This window comes from Panthera leo, chromosome D3, assembly GCF_018350215.1.
Source record: "Panthera leo isolate Ple1 chromosome D3, P.leo_Ple1_pat1.1, whole genome shotgun sequence".
Classification (NCBI taxonomy): domain Eukaryota; kingdom Metazoa; phylum Chordata; class Mammalia; order Carnivora; family Felidae; genus Panthera; species Panthera leo.
The window spans coordinates 74526856-74542076 of record NC_056690.1 but is presented as its reverse complement, the minus strand read 5'-3'; the positions used below and the strand labels follow the sequence as shown (position 1 = coordinate 74542076).

The window sequence follows — 15221 nt, the reverse complement described above, 5'->3', positions numbered from 1 at the left end:
GCCATGTATGTGGGTCTTCTCTATGTTGTTCTGTCTTACTTTGAACAAACCCAGTAAATCCATTTCATGACCATTAAAGAGTTCAGATCTGAAAATTGAAAACTGTGACACTAAGGAGTAGATACTATACTTGCTAGGTCACAGTCAGTGGGTGAACACTGTGCCAAAGTACATCTGCTAATACTATTACATTTAATCTGTCACAATAACTTTATGATAGACTATTATACCCACGTGACGGATGAAGAAACTGAAGCTTGGGGATACTTGGGGGTTATGACATGGAAGAGCTGAGACTTAGACACAGGTAGACCATGCTTCTGTCAGAACTCAGTGGCATGTGCCATGGCTTGAGGTCACGTCCAACTGTGGAAAAGATCCGCACATGTTGATCTTTTAAACCGGAAGCACACGCAAGGGAGGATGAGACCACCAGGGTGCAGACAAAATGGTCAATACACAAGAACTTTGTTTCTCCTCTGGAACTCTATTTCTGCCCCATTTTCTCAATCTGCAAGTCCTTCCCCACATGACAAAACCCTTAAAATAGAACATTCAAACTACAGCAGAGAAAATAATTTTATGATTAGAAGGAAAACTTTCAGAAGGCTGGCACTAAAGTTTTTGAGTCCTCTTTAACAAAATTCTGTGGACACTAAGAATGAAAGCTTTATTTATTTATTTATTTTTACCTTTCGTTTTCCAAAACCCCCGGAACATCTAAAAATAGATGAAATAAAAATTCTGTGCTATTGTGTGCCTATATCCAATAAGGAAGGTTTGTTATGGTTTGTTAACCATATGGTTTGTTGGGCGCCTGGGTGGCTCAGTCGGTTAAGCGTCCGACTTCGGCTCAGGTCATGGTCTCATGGTTCGTGAGTTCGAGCCCCAAGTCAGGCTCTGTGCTGACAGTTCAGAGCCTGGAGCCTGCTTCAGATTCTGGGTCTCTGCCTCTCCCCCAGTCATGCTCTGTCTCTCTCTCAAAACTAAATAAACATTAAAAAAACAAAAAACAAAAAAAAAACACCGTATGGTTTGTTACGGTTATTAAAGTCATGGCACACGCCACTGAACTATAAGCAGAAGCATGGTTTATCTGTGTCTGAATCTTAGCTCTGCCAGGTAGTGGCTTTGTGACCTCAGGAAAATTATTATACGTCCAAGCCCCGGTGTTCCCATCCATAAAATGTTATAATAGTGAAGCAATACTATGACAGCAGCTCTTAACACATTCATAACAATGAAGAGACTGCTTTCACGATTGGGTAAATTAAGGCAATTATCCCTTAGGGTCTAGGATTCAGGTGACAAGGGGCCGGTGGCCTGTTGGCCTGTTTCAAATCACACTGGACATTCACTGCCAACATTTGCCGATAATGATACCAGGGTAAAATGAAACCTTAAAGAGAGCCGGATTTGAAAAGGTGTGACAGCTGCACTCTTCAGTATAAAGTGTGCATCTTAAGAATAAAGATAGATTCTTGATCCACCTATTTAACAAATAGTTATCAAACACCTCCAGATACCACCACCAATGCCAGACATTGCATTAGGTGCGGGTACACAGAGTGAACAATATTCACGCAGTCCCTGCAGTACGGAGTCTACAGTCTGATGGAGAAGACAGGCAATATAAAAGTAAACGTATTAACAAAAGGATCCCAATTGGGAAAAGTGCCACTAAGGATATAAAGCTGATGTGGCAGAGACTAATAAGAGGGATGCTCACTTTAGACAGAATAGTTAGGAAGGTCTCTAGGAAGAGGTGATATTTAGGCTGAGACCAGAAGGACGTTAAGGGACCAGCTGTGTGAACAACCAAGAGAAAAATCCTGGGACCAGTAAATGCAAAAGGCCCTGAGTATGTGCGACTGTGTATCATGACGCTCTGGACTTCTTCCACACACACTGACTAATCCCTTCTCTTCTGTCCTGCCTGCTGCTTTTCTGACTCAGCCTTGCAGTGCATGTGGGGCTCCAGTTCAGGGTCCTTGATGATTGCGCCCTTTGATATATCAACCTAAAATTATTCCAGGAGTCCTTCCTTTTCCACATATATTCCACAGGCTGTACCTTGCTCACTGTGACTTCGCCATTCATTCTGATTTTTTTACCTACATTTTTGCCTTAGGGCCTGACGGAAGAGATGTTGATACAAAGTAGACTCTCAAATATTATTTGCTAAATTTTTGGATGCATTTCATCAGATCATCAAGGAACTGTTATTTTTGTCTGTAGTTTTGTCTGCTTATTTATTTTAATACGGGCAGGATTGGGGGAGGTCAAACGGGTGAAATTTGAAGAAGAATGGTACGGCTTTCTCGAGTGGCATTCAGTTACTGGAGGGCTACTTCTGCCTCTGTAGTTCATTAGTGATGTGACCTTGGACAAGCCATCCCACTTGAACCTTGACATCTTGAACCAAACTCCAGGATTTGGTCCAAGCACCCTTCAATGTCTGTTCTTTTCTATGACTCATTGGGTTTCAATATTGGCCACTCCTTCCACATTCCTAGGAAATAAATGTTATTTTTAGACATCAACTTAGTTTATGCAATAATTATACCTTACATTTCATAACAATTTGTCATTTTCAGAGTATGTTAATCTCTACCAACTCATTGGATTTTAACCAGTCATGTAAAGTATGGAAGACAAGTTATTATTTTTTTTTTTTACATGTGACAAGATGTGAAATTTGTCCAAGGTCACAACACAGTAGAAAGGGGAATGACACTTGTATATACTGTCCTGACTGTATGTGGCACAATTAATTGGATAGAATCCCTACTGTGTGAGTGGAATAGTGTTTATGCCCTAGAATAGTGATGACTCCTTTTTTTTTTTTTTTTTAATGTTAAGGATTGTTTTGAAATGCTGAAATCAAAAGAATCTTTTTTTTTCCCCTAAAGTTTTTAGTTGTAAGAATCAGAAAAGTCCTCAGGTTAGCTCACTTAGGGAAGGGGAATATGGCAGGAATAGCAGTCTTATGGACAGGAGGCAAGGTGGCCTCTATAATAAATGGGAATAAACTTTATAATAAATGGGAAATAAACTCATTGCTTCCTAGGACTCAACTGTCTACTTTTCTCAGAACTTCTAAGATCTTTCTTATCTAAAGAGCAGTTCTCTCTGCTTACTCATGGTTCTTGCTTCCCTATAACCATGGCTCACATGGCTTGGCTTCCTGACACTCTGGCCAGCTGACTCCAACAAGTCAGATCATAGACCACTCCTCTTTTAGTTCCTGTGATCCAATCAGCTGGGGCTGGTGAAACTGGGACAGGAAGGTTATAGAAAGGTCATATGGTACCCACATCAAGTTCTACCTCTGCATCAGGACTTAAGGACAGGATTTTTAAGGAACAGAGTCCATAGAATGGAGCAGGCATCCCCAAACCTATCTGCTACACTTACCTATTTATCCAAGTTTCACAAAATTCTACTGAGTCTTCCTTTCTAAGGTGTCTCCAATCTTCGTAAGCATAACTTCGTAGATATACCTATTCTTCTTATAGTTCATGGAAAACAAAACAAAACAAAACAAAACAAAAAAAATCCACATTTGTCCCTTAATTTAAGATAGGAAGGGTGGTTGCATGGTTTTCTGACTGTGGGATGCAGTTAAAAAAAAGTGCTAGCAATCACTTGGGGGCAATGAGGTCCCCCACCTGATCCTGTCAATTGTTTCTGGACAGATCATTTATTCCCCTTGAAATTCAGGAAAGGGAGGCTTTTGCAATCTAACTAGAAACTAGAAAGAATCTTAAGGGATTATCTAATCTAGCCTCTGTATTTTACAGTAAAACACATTGACCTCAAGCCTTAGGTCACAGAGTTGATTAGAGGTAGAACCAATGGAATACTTCTCTTAAACAAATGTTTGTGAACTTTTTATTACATCATCTCAGTACAGCCCTGTAGAGGCTTACTCTGAGAATCACAGATAATGATTGTAATAATGCAGCATAAAGTAGTGTCTACACGTAAACTTTAAGATGAGAACATGGAATGGGGATGGAAAACAGGAATCTTCCAATGTGTGAATAGACAGGAAACAACCTAAAAATGCTCTAATTCTTGTTTTCTAAAAGGTTACATATAAACAAAAGATCTTGAAGATTGATCTGAACTCTCTTACTGCCACAAAATTGCATCAGAAAATGGAGATTAGGCAGTTCCTGCTGCCAGATGGTATAGGAATGTGGTTGAATGTCAACTCTGATCCTAGGCTGCCTGTCTTCAAAGGTGAGTGCTATCACTTATTAAAATTGTGTGCTTTTAGGCAAGTTTGTATCATTTTCCAAAGTGCCCTGGGTCAAGCTACTCATCATTGCTTCCTTCTGATTCTCTGTATGTAAAACATAAAAGATGTAATATAAATATATATAAATATAACAATATTGTAAGACACACTCTATAGAGTCATTCTCAGGATTAGAACGGCCAATACTTGAGAAATTCTTGAACAGTGTTTGGCACATAGTAAAGCCACTATGTAAGTGTTAACCTATCATGATTATTACTCTTTTCTCCGGTGGGAGTACAATTACACTGGTGGAATAGAGAAATCTCCATTTAAAATCCCGTGGGCTAGATTAGTGATATCAGTTAGTTTAGCTGGAATTAGAGATGGAAAGGGAAATTTTCTTCTCTGGTGACTCCATCTTTATCCCTTTAACTCAGGAAATTCGGAAGGTGATCACGATTTGCATGCCACAGACCAGAAAGCAGGCTAGAGAAGGTAACTGCTCTCCCAGAACTAGAAGTTGAGTCAGTAGTGGTTCAAGGTACAAACTCGATTTGTCTAAGACGCTATAACCTAAAGTCTTCTCCAAGTGAAGACTTTCTGGACTTAGGAAGTTCTCACTCCTCCAGGGTCAAAAAAAAAAGAAAAAAAAAAAAAAAAAGGTGTGTGTGTGGGGGGGGGGGTGAGTGGTGGTGGAGGGCACCCTCATACCTCTTCAAGCCCGGCATCTACAACTTGGTACAGCCGCCTTTTCCCACGCTGTTCAAGGCTAGCTAAGAGGACTGGCTCCACACTGCGGGAGAATCCGAGCTCTGGCTTTCTGTTGCTGAGGCCAGCCTCCCTCAGGGTGAGCCAGGGGATCTGACTCCCCTGCGCAAATCTGTGGCGTGTAATGCCTTCATTTACTTAGAAACTACACTTCTGAGTAAAAACAACAACAAAAACCCAGGAAAGACCAAGCAAAGGGAGCAAGAAGAAGCGCGCAGGAACACGGGGCCTGGGAACAGCCCCAAGCTCATGAGCCCTTGCAGTTTAGCCCCCACGCGCGACACCCGACCGAGCGCAGCCACCCGCCTCCGGTCCCGGAGGAGGCGTGGCCCGCACGCGCCGCCATCTTGGGCGCCTCTCTAGGCGCCGTGTTTACTACTCTATGATCGCCCGCTCCCGCCCCGCCCCTCCCCAGTCATTGTCTGGAGGAGCAGCCGCGGCCGCAGCGCCTTCTCTTTATAAGCCCGCAGTGCCCGGATGTGAATGGATTACAATGTATCTTTCAGGGAAACCTATTATTATCAATGTGACTCCACGGGGGAGTCAATGGTGATGATGATGAGGAGGAGGAGGATGATGATGATGAGACACCTCTAAACTTGGAACAAGTTTAAGACTTTATAAGAGGAGAAGAAAAAAAAACCACCAACAAGATTTGTTTGAGGAAAAATTCTAACTATCCTGTATTGATATTTTTTTTTTATAAACAATAAGAAAAAGTTGTTGGATTTTTTTTTAATGATTTCTTTTTTGGGGGAGGGGATTTTGTTGCAGTTTTACGGTGGAAAATGCAAAAACCAGAACCAGGTGCATAATCTTGTATTCTGTGGATATCCCTGGAGCAGAACTGAGTACCAGTTAAAATACTTTTTTGGGGGATACACATGTGAGATACTAAGTACTTGCAGAAGATTTTTGTCTTTCTTTTTAAAGTCACTTTCCTTGGAATATTGTGAGCATATTTGTGGCCATTTAAGGTAACGTTACAATTTGCTGTCAGAGTAAACTGTTTGTAATTGAATTTAATTTTTAAAATGTCGATCCCAATGTTTTATTAAAACAAAAGGAACAACCTATTAAATAATTGCCAATGGGAAAAAGTGTGTGCATGCATTTTGTGTATGTACTAGCACATCTAGCAATAACAGGGTTTCTGGAATGTGTATTTTAACACACGTTAAAATAGCGTATGTTGCATATACTGGATAAAGCACGCTTGTTATTACGAAACGATAGAATTATGAAGCTTAATTTTTATCCTAAAAAGTGATGTGAAAAAGTATGTTTTAAGAGCATGCAAGGCCTGTAATGGTAAATGTTGAATTCAAAACTTACAAGTGCTGGCGAACGGGGACTTAGCGTGGCTAGGAACTCAAGTGTAAAAACAAAACAACATCCACCCTCAAAAATTGCCTTTTTTTTTTTTTTTTTTTGGCGAAGTTTGCAGCTATACTAATCTGTGACTTGAAAGGAAGGGGAAAGAAAGTATGCAATTTAGGTTTCGCCCCCAATGCAAAAGTACCGAAATGAAAATCTCCCCAGCAAAATGTGGCTTGGTTTATATATGGAAAAGAAAAATATTGTTCCTCTTGGCAAAGTCTTTTTGCATCACGTGTATTTGCAGCCTAGTATAAACTTGCTTTGCTGTGTGTGGATGTGTGAGTGAGAGGGAACGAGAGTCAGAGAAAGAAAGAAGTGAGGGGATGTAAACTCGAATAAATTTCAAAGTGCCTCCGATGGATGAAACGGGCAAAAACTGAACTGTTCAGGCTTCAGATTGTAACTGACGATCTGAGGGAAAATGAGGTGCTCGATGAATTTTCGTTTGTATTTTTTTGCGAGGCGGGGGAGGTGTTGAGATTTTTTTTTTTCCTCGGGGGGGGGGGTGGGGTGCATCCCAGCCAGCCCGACCCGAGCAAGCCGCGTCTCCCCGCCGGAGCCCCCCCACCCATTTCTTTGCTGAACTTGCAATTCCGTGCGCCTCGGCGTGTTTCCCCCTCCCCCCTTCCCTCGTCCCCTCCCCTCCCCGGAGAAGAGAGTTGGTGTTAAGAGTCAGGGATCTTGGCTGTGTGTCTGCGGATCTGTAGTGGCGGCGGCGGCGGCGGCGGCGGCGGCGGCGGGGAAGGAGCAGGAGCGGGCGCGGGCGCAGGAGGCGGAGGTGGTGGTGGTGGAGGCAGTGGTTAGACATGAACGCCGCCTCGGCGCCGGCGGTGCACGGAGAGCCCCTTCTCGCGCGCGGGCGGTAGGTACGGTCGCCGGCGGGGCTCGGCGGGCTGATGCGCCGGGCGGCGCGGGGCTGGGGCTCGGCGGCTCCGCACGCGGCTCCGCGCCTCCCGAGCCGCGGGCTCCCGGCTCCCGGCGCTCCCAGAAGAGACACCCCTTCCCCTCCCGCGCCTCTTCCCTCCCCCTCGTCTCTACCCCCCCCTCCGCCCCCCCTCCCCAGTCATGCCACTCGGAGGGACCGATGACTTTGCCAAGGGCCTGACTTTAATTTCTACAACCCTTTCTTTCACAAATTAGGGTGCTGGACAATTACAGGACCCGACCCTCCACTCTGCTCCCCCCCTTTCGCCGACCCTGTCACCCCTCCCCCTTTGGACGTGTTTTCACTCCAGAGACGCTCATCTTTAATTTCTTTATAGCTACTTTGAAATGCAGAGGGGAGTGGTGTGTGTGAGTGTGTGTGCGCGTGTGTGTGAGTGTGTGTGTGTGTGTGTGTGTGTGAGAGGGGGGTGGGGTGGAAGGTGGGGGGGAAAGTTGAGACCGGATCGTTCTGAGTAGTTTCTCTTTTCTCTGTGATCCATTCATTTCTCGCTCTACCTCCTGTTGCATAAAATGATGCGCTGAAGAGCGGCTTTTTTTTTCCCCTCCTTTCCCGGATTTGGTTTTATAGTGGATGTTACCAGTTTTGATCGTCTCTTTGGAAATACAATATCAGTATCGCTTTTTTTTTTTTTTTTTTTTTTTTTTTTTGCTATTGCTGCCTATTCCATCTTAAAAAAAAAAAAAAAAACCAACAAAACTCTCCCATCCCTCCCTCCTTTCCGCCTTAATCCCGCCCGCCCCCACATCCCCACCCCCCAACCCCCCCAGTCTCCAAAAATCCGATTGTGTTTTCTCCAAGGATTGGGACTGGATTTTCTGATTGCGGTTATTTCCATGTTTCTAGGTTTGTGTGATTTTGCTAAAATGCATCACCAACAGCGAATGGCTGCCTTAGGGACGGACAAAGAGCTGAGTGATTTACTGGATTTCAGTGCGGTAAGAAAGAACGGTGGAAACTAACAACAGCTGTGAAAAACAAAACAAAACAAAACAAAAAACCCAAACACTTCAGCTAGAAACCAATAGTAATCTAAAGGACAGGAATAATTTTTTAATTGGCTGAATCTTTGGCAAACATGAAGGTCTTTTTGATAAGTTTTTAACTACAATTTTTGGGTGTGATGGACGATTCAGGCTTTTTTTTTTTTTTTTCCAGAGTGTAAAATTACTTGCCTTGAATTCCCTACCCACCGGACCCTCAAAATAATGGAACCTCCCCCCAAATGAAAGGACAAACAGACCACCCTAAAACTTGGCCTTACCTGGACATGAGAGTACTAATACTTTGCGCAGTACTCCTTTTATTTTTGTTTTTCTGGAAATGGAAAGGAGCAACTAGGAGACCCAGTTGTCTCTTAAAGTTTTAAATTGATGATGCTTTGGATACGTATTAGTTACATCTCTTTCTAGGATTCTGAAAACTCGTGCATATGTGCTGGGCACACACTCTTTAGAACCCTTTAGACCGGGCTGGTACATTTCACAGTCGTGAGATCAGCACAAAGCAGAACTTGCACACTTGTGGAGTTTTACGGCTGTAGTTGGTCCTGCTCCATCCCTCTGCTTCCCTTTCCCAAATCAAGTCCCAGACCCGGCAGGGGAATTCATTCATTTTTAATGCCGAGAGAGTTTGGTGTAAGATGCATTTGCAAAGCAAAATAAAAAGAATCCACAAAACACACAAATAAAATCCAAACCGCCTTCTAAGTGGGGCTCTTTCATGTTGCTGCTGCCGCTGCCGCCGCCGCCGCCGCCGCCGCCGCCGCCGCCGCCGCCTCCGCTGCTGCTGCTGCTGCTGCTGCTGCTGCTGCTGCTGTTGCTGCTGCTGCTTCTTCTGGACCTTCTTCTGGAGAAATGGCTTTCGGAAGTTTTGCCAGGAAACGTAGCCCTAGGCAGCTTTGTAGCCCCCTTTCTGCTTGCTGCACTTTCTCCATTCGTTCCTTTGCTTTTTGCAGGCTCTGACTCAGGGAAGGTGCGCATTATCCACTAGATACGTCGAAGAAGAGGGAAGCCAATTAGGGTCGAAATAAATGCTGGAGAGAGAGAGAGAGAGAGAGAGAGAGAGTGAGAGAGGGAGAGAGAGAGAGAGAGAGAGTGAGAAAGAGTGAGAGAGAGAGAGAGTCTTGCTACAAATTGCTCTCATGTTAGAGACGAAATGAGAATTTAGTGCAGGTGGCACTTTTGTATTTATTTGGGTTCACATATGACAGGCAAATCCTATACGGGATGGAAATGGACATTGCCACGTTTATGGCCAAGGTTTTCAGCATAAAGCAAACAACTTTTTTCTTCTCCTTTGTAAAACTAGTGTTTTCTGGAGAGGCCGCTGCCCTCCAACCTGAATCTTGATACTATTATGGGGACTGTTTGTTTAAAGTGGACCAGTGCTGCCTAGTGCTGGCAGTCTAATGAACCTGAGGAAAAATTAAGAACAGAGTGGTAAAAGGGGGGGGGGGGTGGTGACTGGTAATGTTACGCTTGTTTTAGTTTTAAGTTGGATGGTGATGTATTTTACTAAAATGAACCCTTAACGTAAACTCTTAAGCTATTTGGTAAGAGTCTGAAAGATCTTTGACGAACTCTGAAGGCACAAATGTCTTTTTTTCAACAGTAATATTTCTTTGTTTCTTTTAGATGTTTTCACCTCCTGTGAGCAGTGGGAAAAATGGACCAACTTCTTTGGCGAGTGGACATTTTACTGGCTCAAGTATGTAAATTCTTTTCTTAGCATGTAGTTAAATGTTCTTAGCTGTTTATTCACTCATTGTATATTTTTGGCTCTGTTGAAGTGTTCTGGAAAAGTCATTGAAATTGTAGCCTGTAATGATATGGTTATTTCACTGTCCATCAGTGGTATAACTTACAGAAAATGTTATCTTTTGCAGAATTAAAATTAGGCCTTTTTTTTAAATCAAGGAAATTGTCTCAGAATTCCATTACTTAATTTAAAAGCAATTTTCTAATACAGTTGTAATCAAACATGTGAAGATAAGGCCAGTGTTGACACAGGGAAAATTAATTTATTTCCCTGTTTGAAAATAGAGGGAAAAATCTAACTTCCAAAAAAAAAGGGAAAATCCCTCGTAAATAATATTAATTATTAGGTACTATGTATAATTAACCCTTTTAAAGAAGTGAGCACTTACTTTGCAGATGAATGCTGCATTGTAAACCATAGCTGTAAATAGAGAGCCTCTTGCTAATCTGAGAGCTAAATATGAATTCATTTCTCTTTAAAGCATTCTTTTTGATGCTTTAGCTATTTTTTGTCCTCTAAGCATTTCCTCATGCAGTGAATTTTTGCTGTATTTAAAGTTTCAAATTTGCAAGGACTTTTACATTTTATAAATGAAAGGTCTTTGGGTGATGCTTAAAAAAGACGTTAGCGCTATTCACAAAGGAATCTGTGTGCGCAATGATTATCTGGCATCTAAGGAGGAGTTTTAGTAGGGGACTCCCTGAAGGTCTCTTATAAAGTGAAAACTGAAAATATGATACTACTTAAAATGTGTTTTTTTTTTTTTTTTTTTTGTCCAATGAATTTCACATAGGAAGGAGGCATCCATGGTTACCTGCTATCCTTTAGGCTTAAAGCTTAAATCCACTTACGCTTTTTAAACAGCTGTAGTATTTTAGGAGTTCTGGCAGTGGTAAATACCAGTACATTAGACAGAGTCCCATTCTTAAGTCAGGCTGGTAAATGTTGACATCTTTTAGCTGCGAGGTGCCAGTGGAATTTTCTGTTAACTATTGAGTATCATTTCACATCTCTTAATTTTCATCTGATGCTCTGGCAATGAAAGCAATCTGTTCACCTTTGCGATTTGTGTAATTAGGATGCTTTTATAAAATTAGTGGCTTTTAAAAGTTGCTCATTTCCAAATAAGTTACGTCTCCTTTTTCTGGCCCCCAATAGGCTAAGTAACATGTTTATAATTTATAAGATGCTTCCTATGGTTATATTTTATCTTTTCAGTTTTGGGGTCCACCTTGATTAAAAGTACTTCTGACTATATTTTTGTATTTTAGTGGCCTGGACCCTGTTATATTTTCCATTTACAGACTTAATATTTTTGTTGTGGTTGTTGTATTGGTATTTTGTCTTCCAAATTTTGGTGTTGTGTTCTCTACACAACTTTGAAGTAAAGATCAGTGCAAGAATCTCTTGTAGGCAGATTAATATTTCATGCTAGTATCAAAACAGTAACAGACTTTATCTCTGACAGCAATTTTCTTCATGGTTTTACTTAAGAAAACGTGTATTCAGCTTAAATCTAAAAGTAGATTATGTCACAAAGGCCAGAGATAGACTGCTTTCAAAGTGCAAAACACTCTTTTGCACTCTGTGAAAACTGACACATTTGGAATAACTTAAGTGTATCAGTTTAGGTATGGTTTAATAAAGCAAAGTGATTTAGAAGCATGAAATTGTGTTACATTTAAAAAGACAACTGTGCATCTGGGCCCTTTTCTGTGTTCACATTTAAATAAAGTCCTTGCTATGATGTTTAAGTGTGTACAGAGAGTACAGGCTGGATAAGTATGAATATGTATTAATGCATTTTAGTAAGTGATTATGTATTGAACTTACACAGTTCTTAAGACAAATATATATACACACACACGTGCACACATGTGCACACACACACACACACACACACACACACACACACACACAAACCCAGACAGAGACTTCGTCCTTAGTGACATGTCACGTACGATATTTCTAATGGATATACTGTGATTATTTTTAAGGTGTTGAACTTTGAGTTACGTTGTACCACAGTTGTAGTTTTCAGACCCAAATGTTTACTTGCAAAGGTAAAAAAGTGTAGTGGCTATTTTGTGGTGGCAGCTGAATTGAAAATGCAGGGTACTCATCCAATGCAGTGTGATGGTGATTATAATATATGGAGTACAGATTGTAGTGTTGGTTTTTCTCATCTATTCAAGACATATTTGAACACAGGGCTATTAGTGAAAAAAATGGCTTATATTTCCATTCCATTATATTTCCACAACAAAGATAAATCCCTTTTAAAGAACATCAAGTAGAAAAATCAGGAAAACTGCATTTTGCCTTTTAACTGAAGGATGAGCTAGGAAACTTTGGGCAGAGAAATAATTTTCTAAATTTACTTCAGGTTAATACTCGTCTTGAGTGGGCTCAGGTGTGACTTTCATGGGTAGCTTTGAAACTTGGGTCTAAGAAACAAAGATCCGAACTGTAAGTAAGTGAACTGTTTGTTCATCTTTGCAAAACCAGCTGTATTTCTTCAAAGTGAGGCATGGTGATATTTCATGCTTAAAGTTCCCAATAGCTTTTGAATCGATTAATATAGGATGCTCCATCGTGATTTGCAATGTGGGAATGAAAATAAAGTGTGGTCATATTCCCTTTAATCTTTTCATTTCTCAAACATGGGTTTTCCTACCACCTTAAGAAATGGTGAGGCTGCTAGGGAGAATGGAATGTAACCTGAGCTACAGCCTGACATTCCCAGGGAGCATTTTTCACATGAAAGGCTTTTGTCAACCCAGGAAAGGACCTGCAGTTTTTGTTTGATGTTTGCAGGTGTTCAGCAGAGAGCACTAAAACAATTCAGCCATGATGGTTCAGAGCTTCGATGACCTTAACAGAATGAATTGGTGGGCTCTGGAATTATTTTTAAGAAATAGTTGTAACCTATATGGTAACTTATACAAAGGGATTTAATATCCGTTATATCATTGCTCTTAAAACAAGCTAAAAGGATACACATGCCTGGATGATTGGAAAATTATTCTCATTAAAAAGTAAGATGGCCAAGTTACCAAAAGAAAAAGCAAACAAGCACCTAAAGTCTATACTTTATCGATGAACGGGGCTTAATTTTCTATTCTAACAAAAAATACAGTTTCTTTGGTTACCTTTGAGTCTTTTATAAGCAAAAGATAAACATACTGGTTTTGGCATCTTTTTAAAAGTAGTTTTAAAGTTGGGCCACTACAATGATCTATATTCAAGAACAGCCCTGGTCACATCTGTTACATGTATTTACAGTTAGTCTATGATGGATACTACATCTTCCTCCCTTAGTTTAAAAGTTGAGCTTTTCCCCCCTGTAACTGTTTAGTTTTACTTAGGTGTTCAGTGTTTGTGAAAGATTGCCAAATGAATGGGTGTCTGAACAATTAAGAGCAGAAGTAAAACACACTACATCCCTGTCATGGTCATTTTTGGAAGAAGACAAACATTTTTTAATGTTCATGCAGGTTAGTTAACCTATATCCACGTAACACCCAATGACACATCAATGTAGTAAGTTCAGTGAGAAAAAAAATGAATCCAGTGGGTAGTTTTTGTATCACAGAGAAAATTCAAATGGTCAGCATCCTGAATTAATTTCCATCCATAACTGTTTGCATTCATGGTTACAGTGTGAAAAATAATTGCTCTCCCCTTAAAGGCATCTGTGGGGTAGAATTATTTAATTGTGTGTATCTGTATTTGTGTGTGTGTGTGTGTGTGTGTGTGTGTGTGTGCGTGCATGTGTGTGTTTCAAACAGCCTTACTATCGTAGTACAACTCATAAGTGTGGTATGGCTTTTTTGTAAGCAGCAGACTAAGTAAATAGGTTTAAAAGTAAGTAAAGGGGCATTAAACCCATTATATTAGAATTACAGACTTTTGGGGATAGCAACCTCTTTTAGTATACAGTCCATTGTCTTCATTGTCCAGCCAAAGAAAACTGAGGCCCAAGTTAAGGAGGTTCTAACCTCTGCCTTTATTTGCTATTCTAAAAAACAAGTTCTGATTTGCTAATTCTTTATGGCTCTGCACGTCCTTTATTGGACTAACATTGGTTTCACTACTATGTTTTTCCTTAATTTGTGTTGCATAATAAGCTATAGGATTATACCCTGTGTGCTGATGTTGCTTCTGCGTATGTGCTTGTGCCCTTCGAATGCTTTTTAAGGTTTAGAACTGAATTTTGGATTATTGATCATTCTCTTTTACCTTAGCTCCCCCGTGACTGTTTGCAAGATATTAGACAGAATAATAGGGTATGGATGGGCCTGACACTGACAAGATACAAGTGCTTAATATGTCAAGTGGTGTGCTCTGCGACTTATATTTATTATACATTTTTACTCCTCTCAAGAACCATGAGATGCAAGGGTTACCATACTCAATTCATAGGTGAGGAAACTGAGATTCAGAGATGGTAAATGACATGCTCTCAAGGCAGCCAGTAATAAATTAGGTTTTAAGTTCACGTCAGTGTCCTTTGCACACATACACACATGGTCTGATATAGATTATTTTTCAAGATTATGTAGACATAGGAATATATTATTGAGGTTTGGCATGTAATATTATTCCTGATCTTTAGAGTAGATAAGCAGTTTTTAAAAACCATATTTAAGATAATGACATAAACCATGATATTTTTCTTGCCTTAGTATCCAGATAAGCTGGCTTTCTAATTCATTTTGGATTTCGGTGTGACTTAGTGTGTCTCTTTATTATTGCTATTATTATTCTTATTACAAGGAGAATATAGTAGATCTTTTCAAAGTTGTGCTTTCATTCTGTTGTGAATTGACAGTGTGCCCGGGTGCCTGTGAAAATACCTTGTTTTCAGTTATTTTTAATGTACCTAATCAAACCAAGAGTGGAGGTACCTAAGCCTGCTCTGTTAATATCTACAAAATAAAGATTTACTATTTTTAACTGTAAAAAAAAAAAGTTTCGCAGTTCATTGTTAGATCCTTGAAACTTAATATTCATTCACGAACAATAATCCTAAACTCCATCTGCATCACTAAAATAAGCAGTTTTGAAGTTTTGATGTGTCTATTACCAGACATGTGCTTAAAATGTTACATTTTCTAA

General features: G+C 40.5%; 1 protein-coding gene across 7 annotated transcripts in view; it reads left to right on the top strand.

The window, feature by feature from the left end:
• The first annotated feature begins 5879 nt into the window (after positions 1–5879).
• TCF4 (transcription factor 4) overlaps positions 5880–15221 on the top strand; it is a 349712-nt gene continuing 340370 nt past the window's right edge. For 5 of the 7 annotated variants that reach the window (XM_042911451.1, XM_042911449.1, XM_042911450.1 and 2 more), the window contains exons 1-3: positions 7149–7259; positions 8187–8278; positions 9977–10049. In XM_042911451.1, coding sequence (XP_042767385.1) covers positions 8207–8278; positions 9977–10049 — 145 coding nt within the window. In that variant the 5' untranslated portion in view covers positions 7149–7259; positions 8187–8206. Of the gene's footprint in view, positions 5995–7148; positions 7260–8186; positions 8279–9976; positions 10050–15221 lie in introns of those variants that run through there. The other 2 variants (XM_042911452.1, XM_042911453.1) reach the window with 2 other exon arrangements.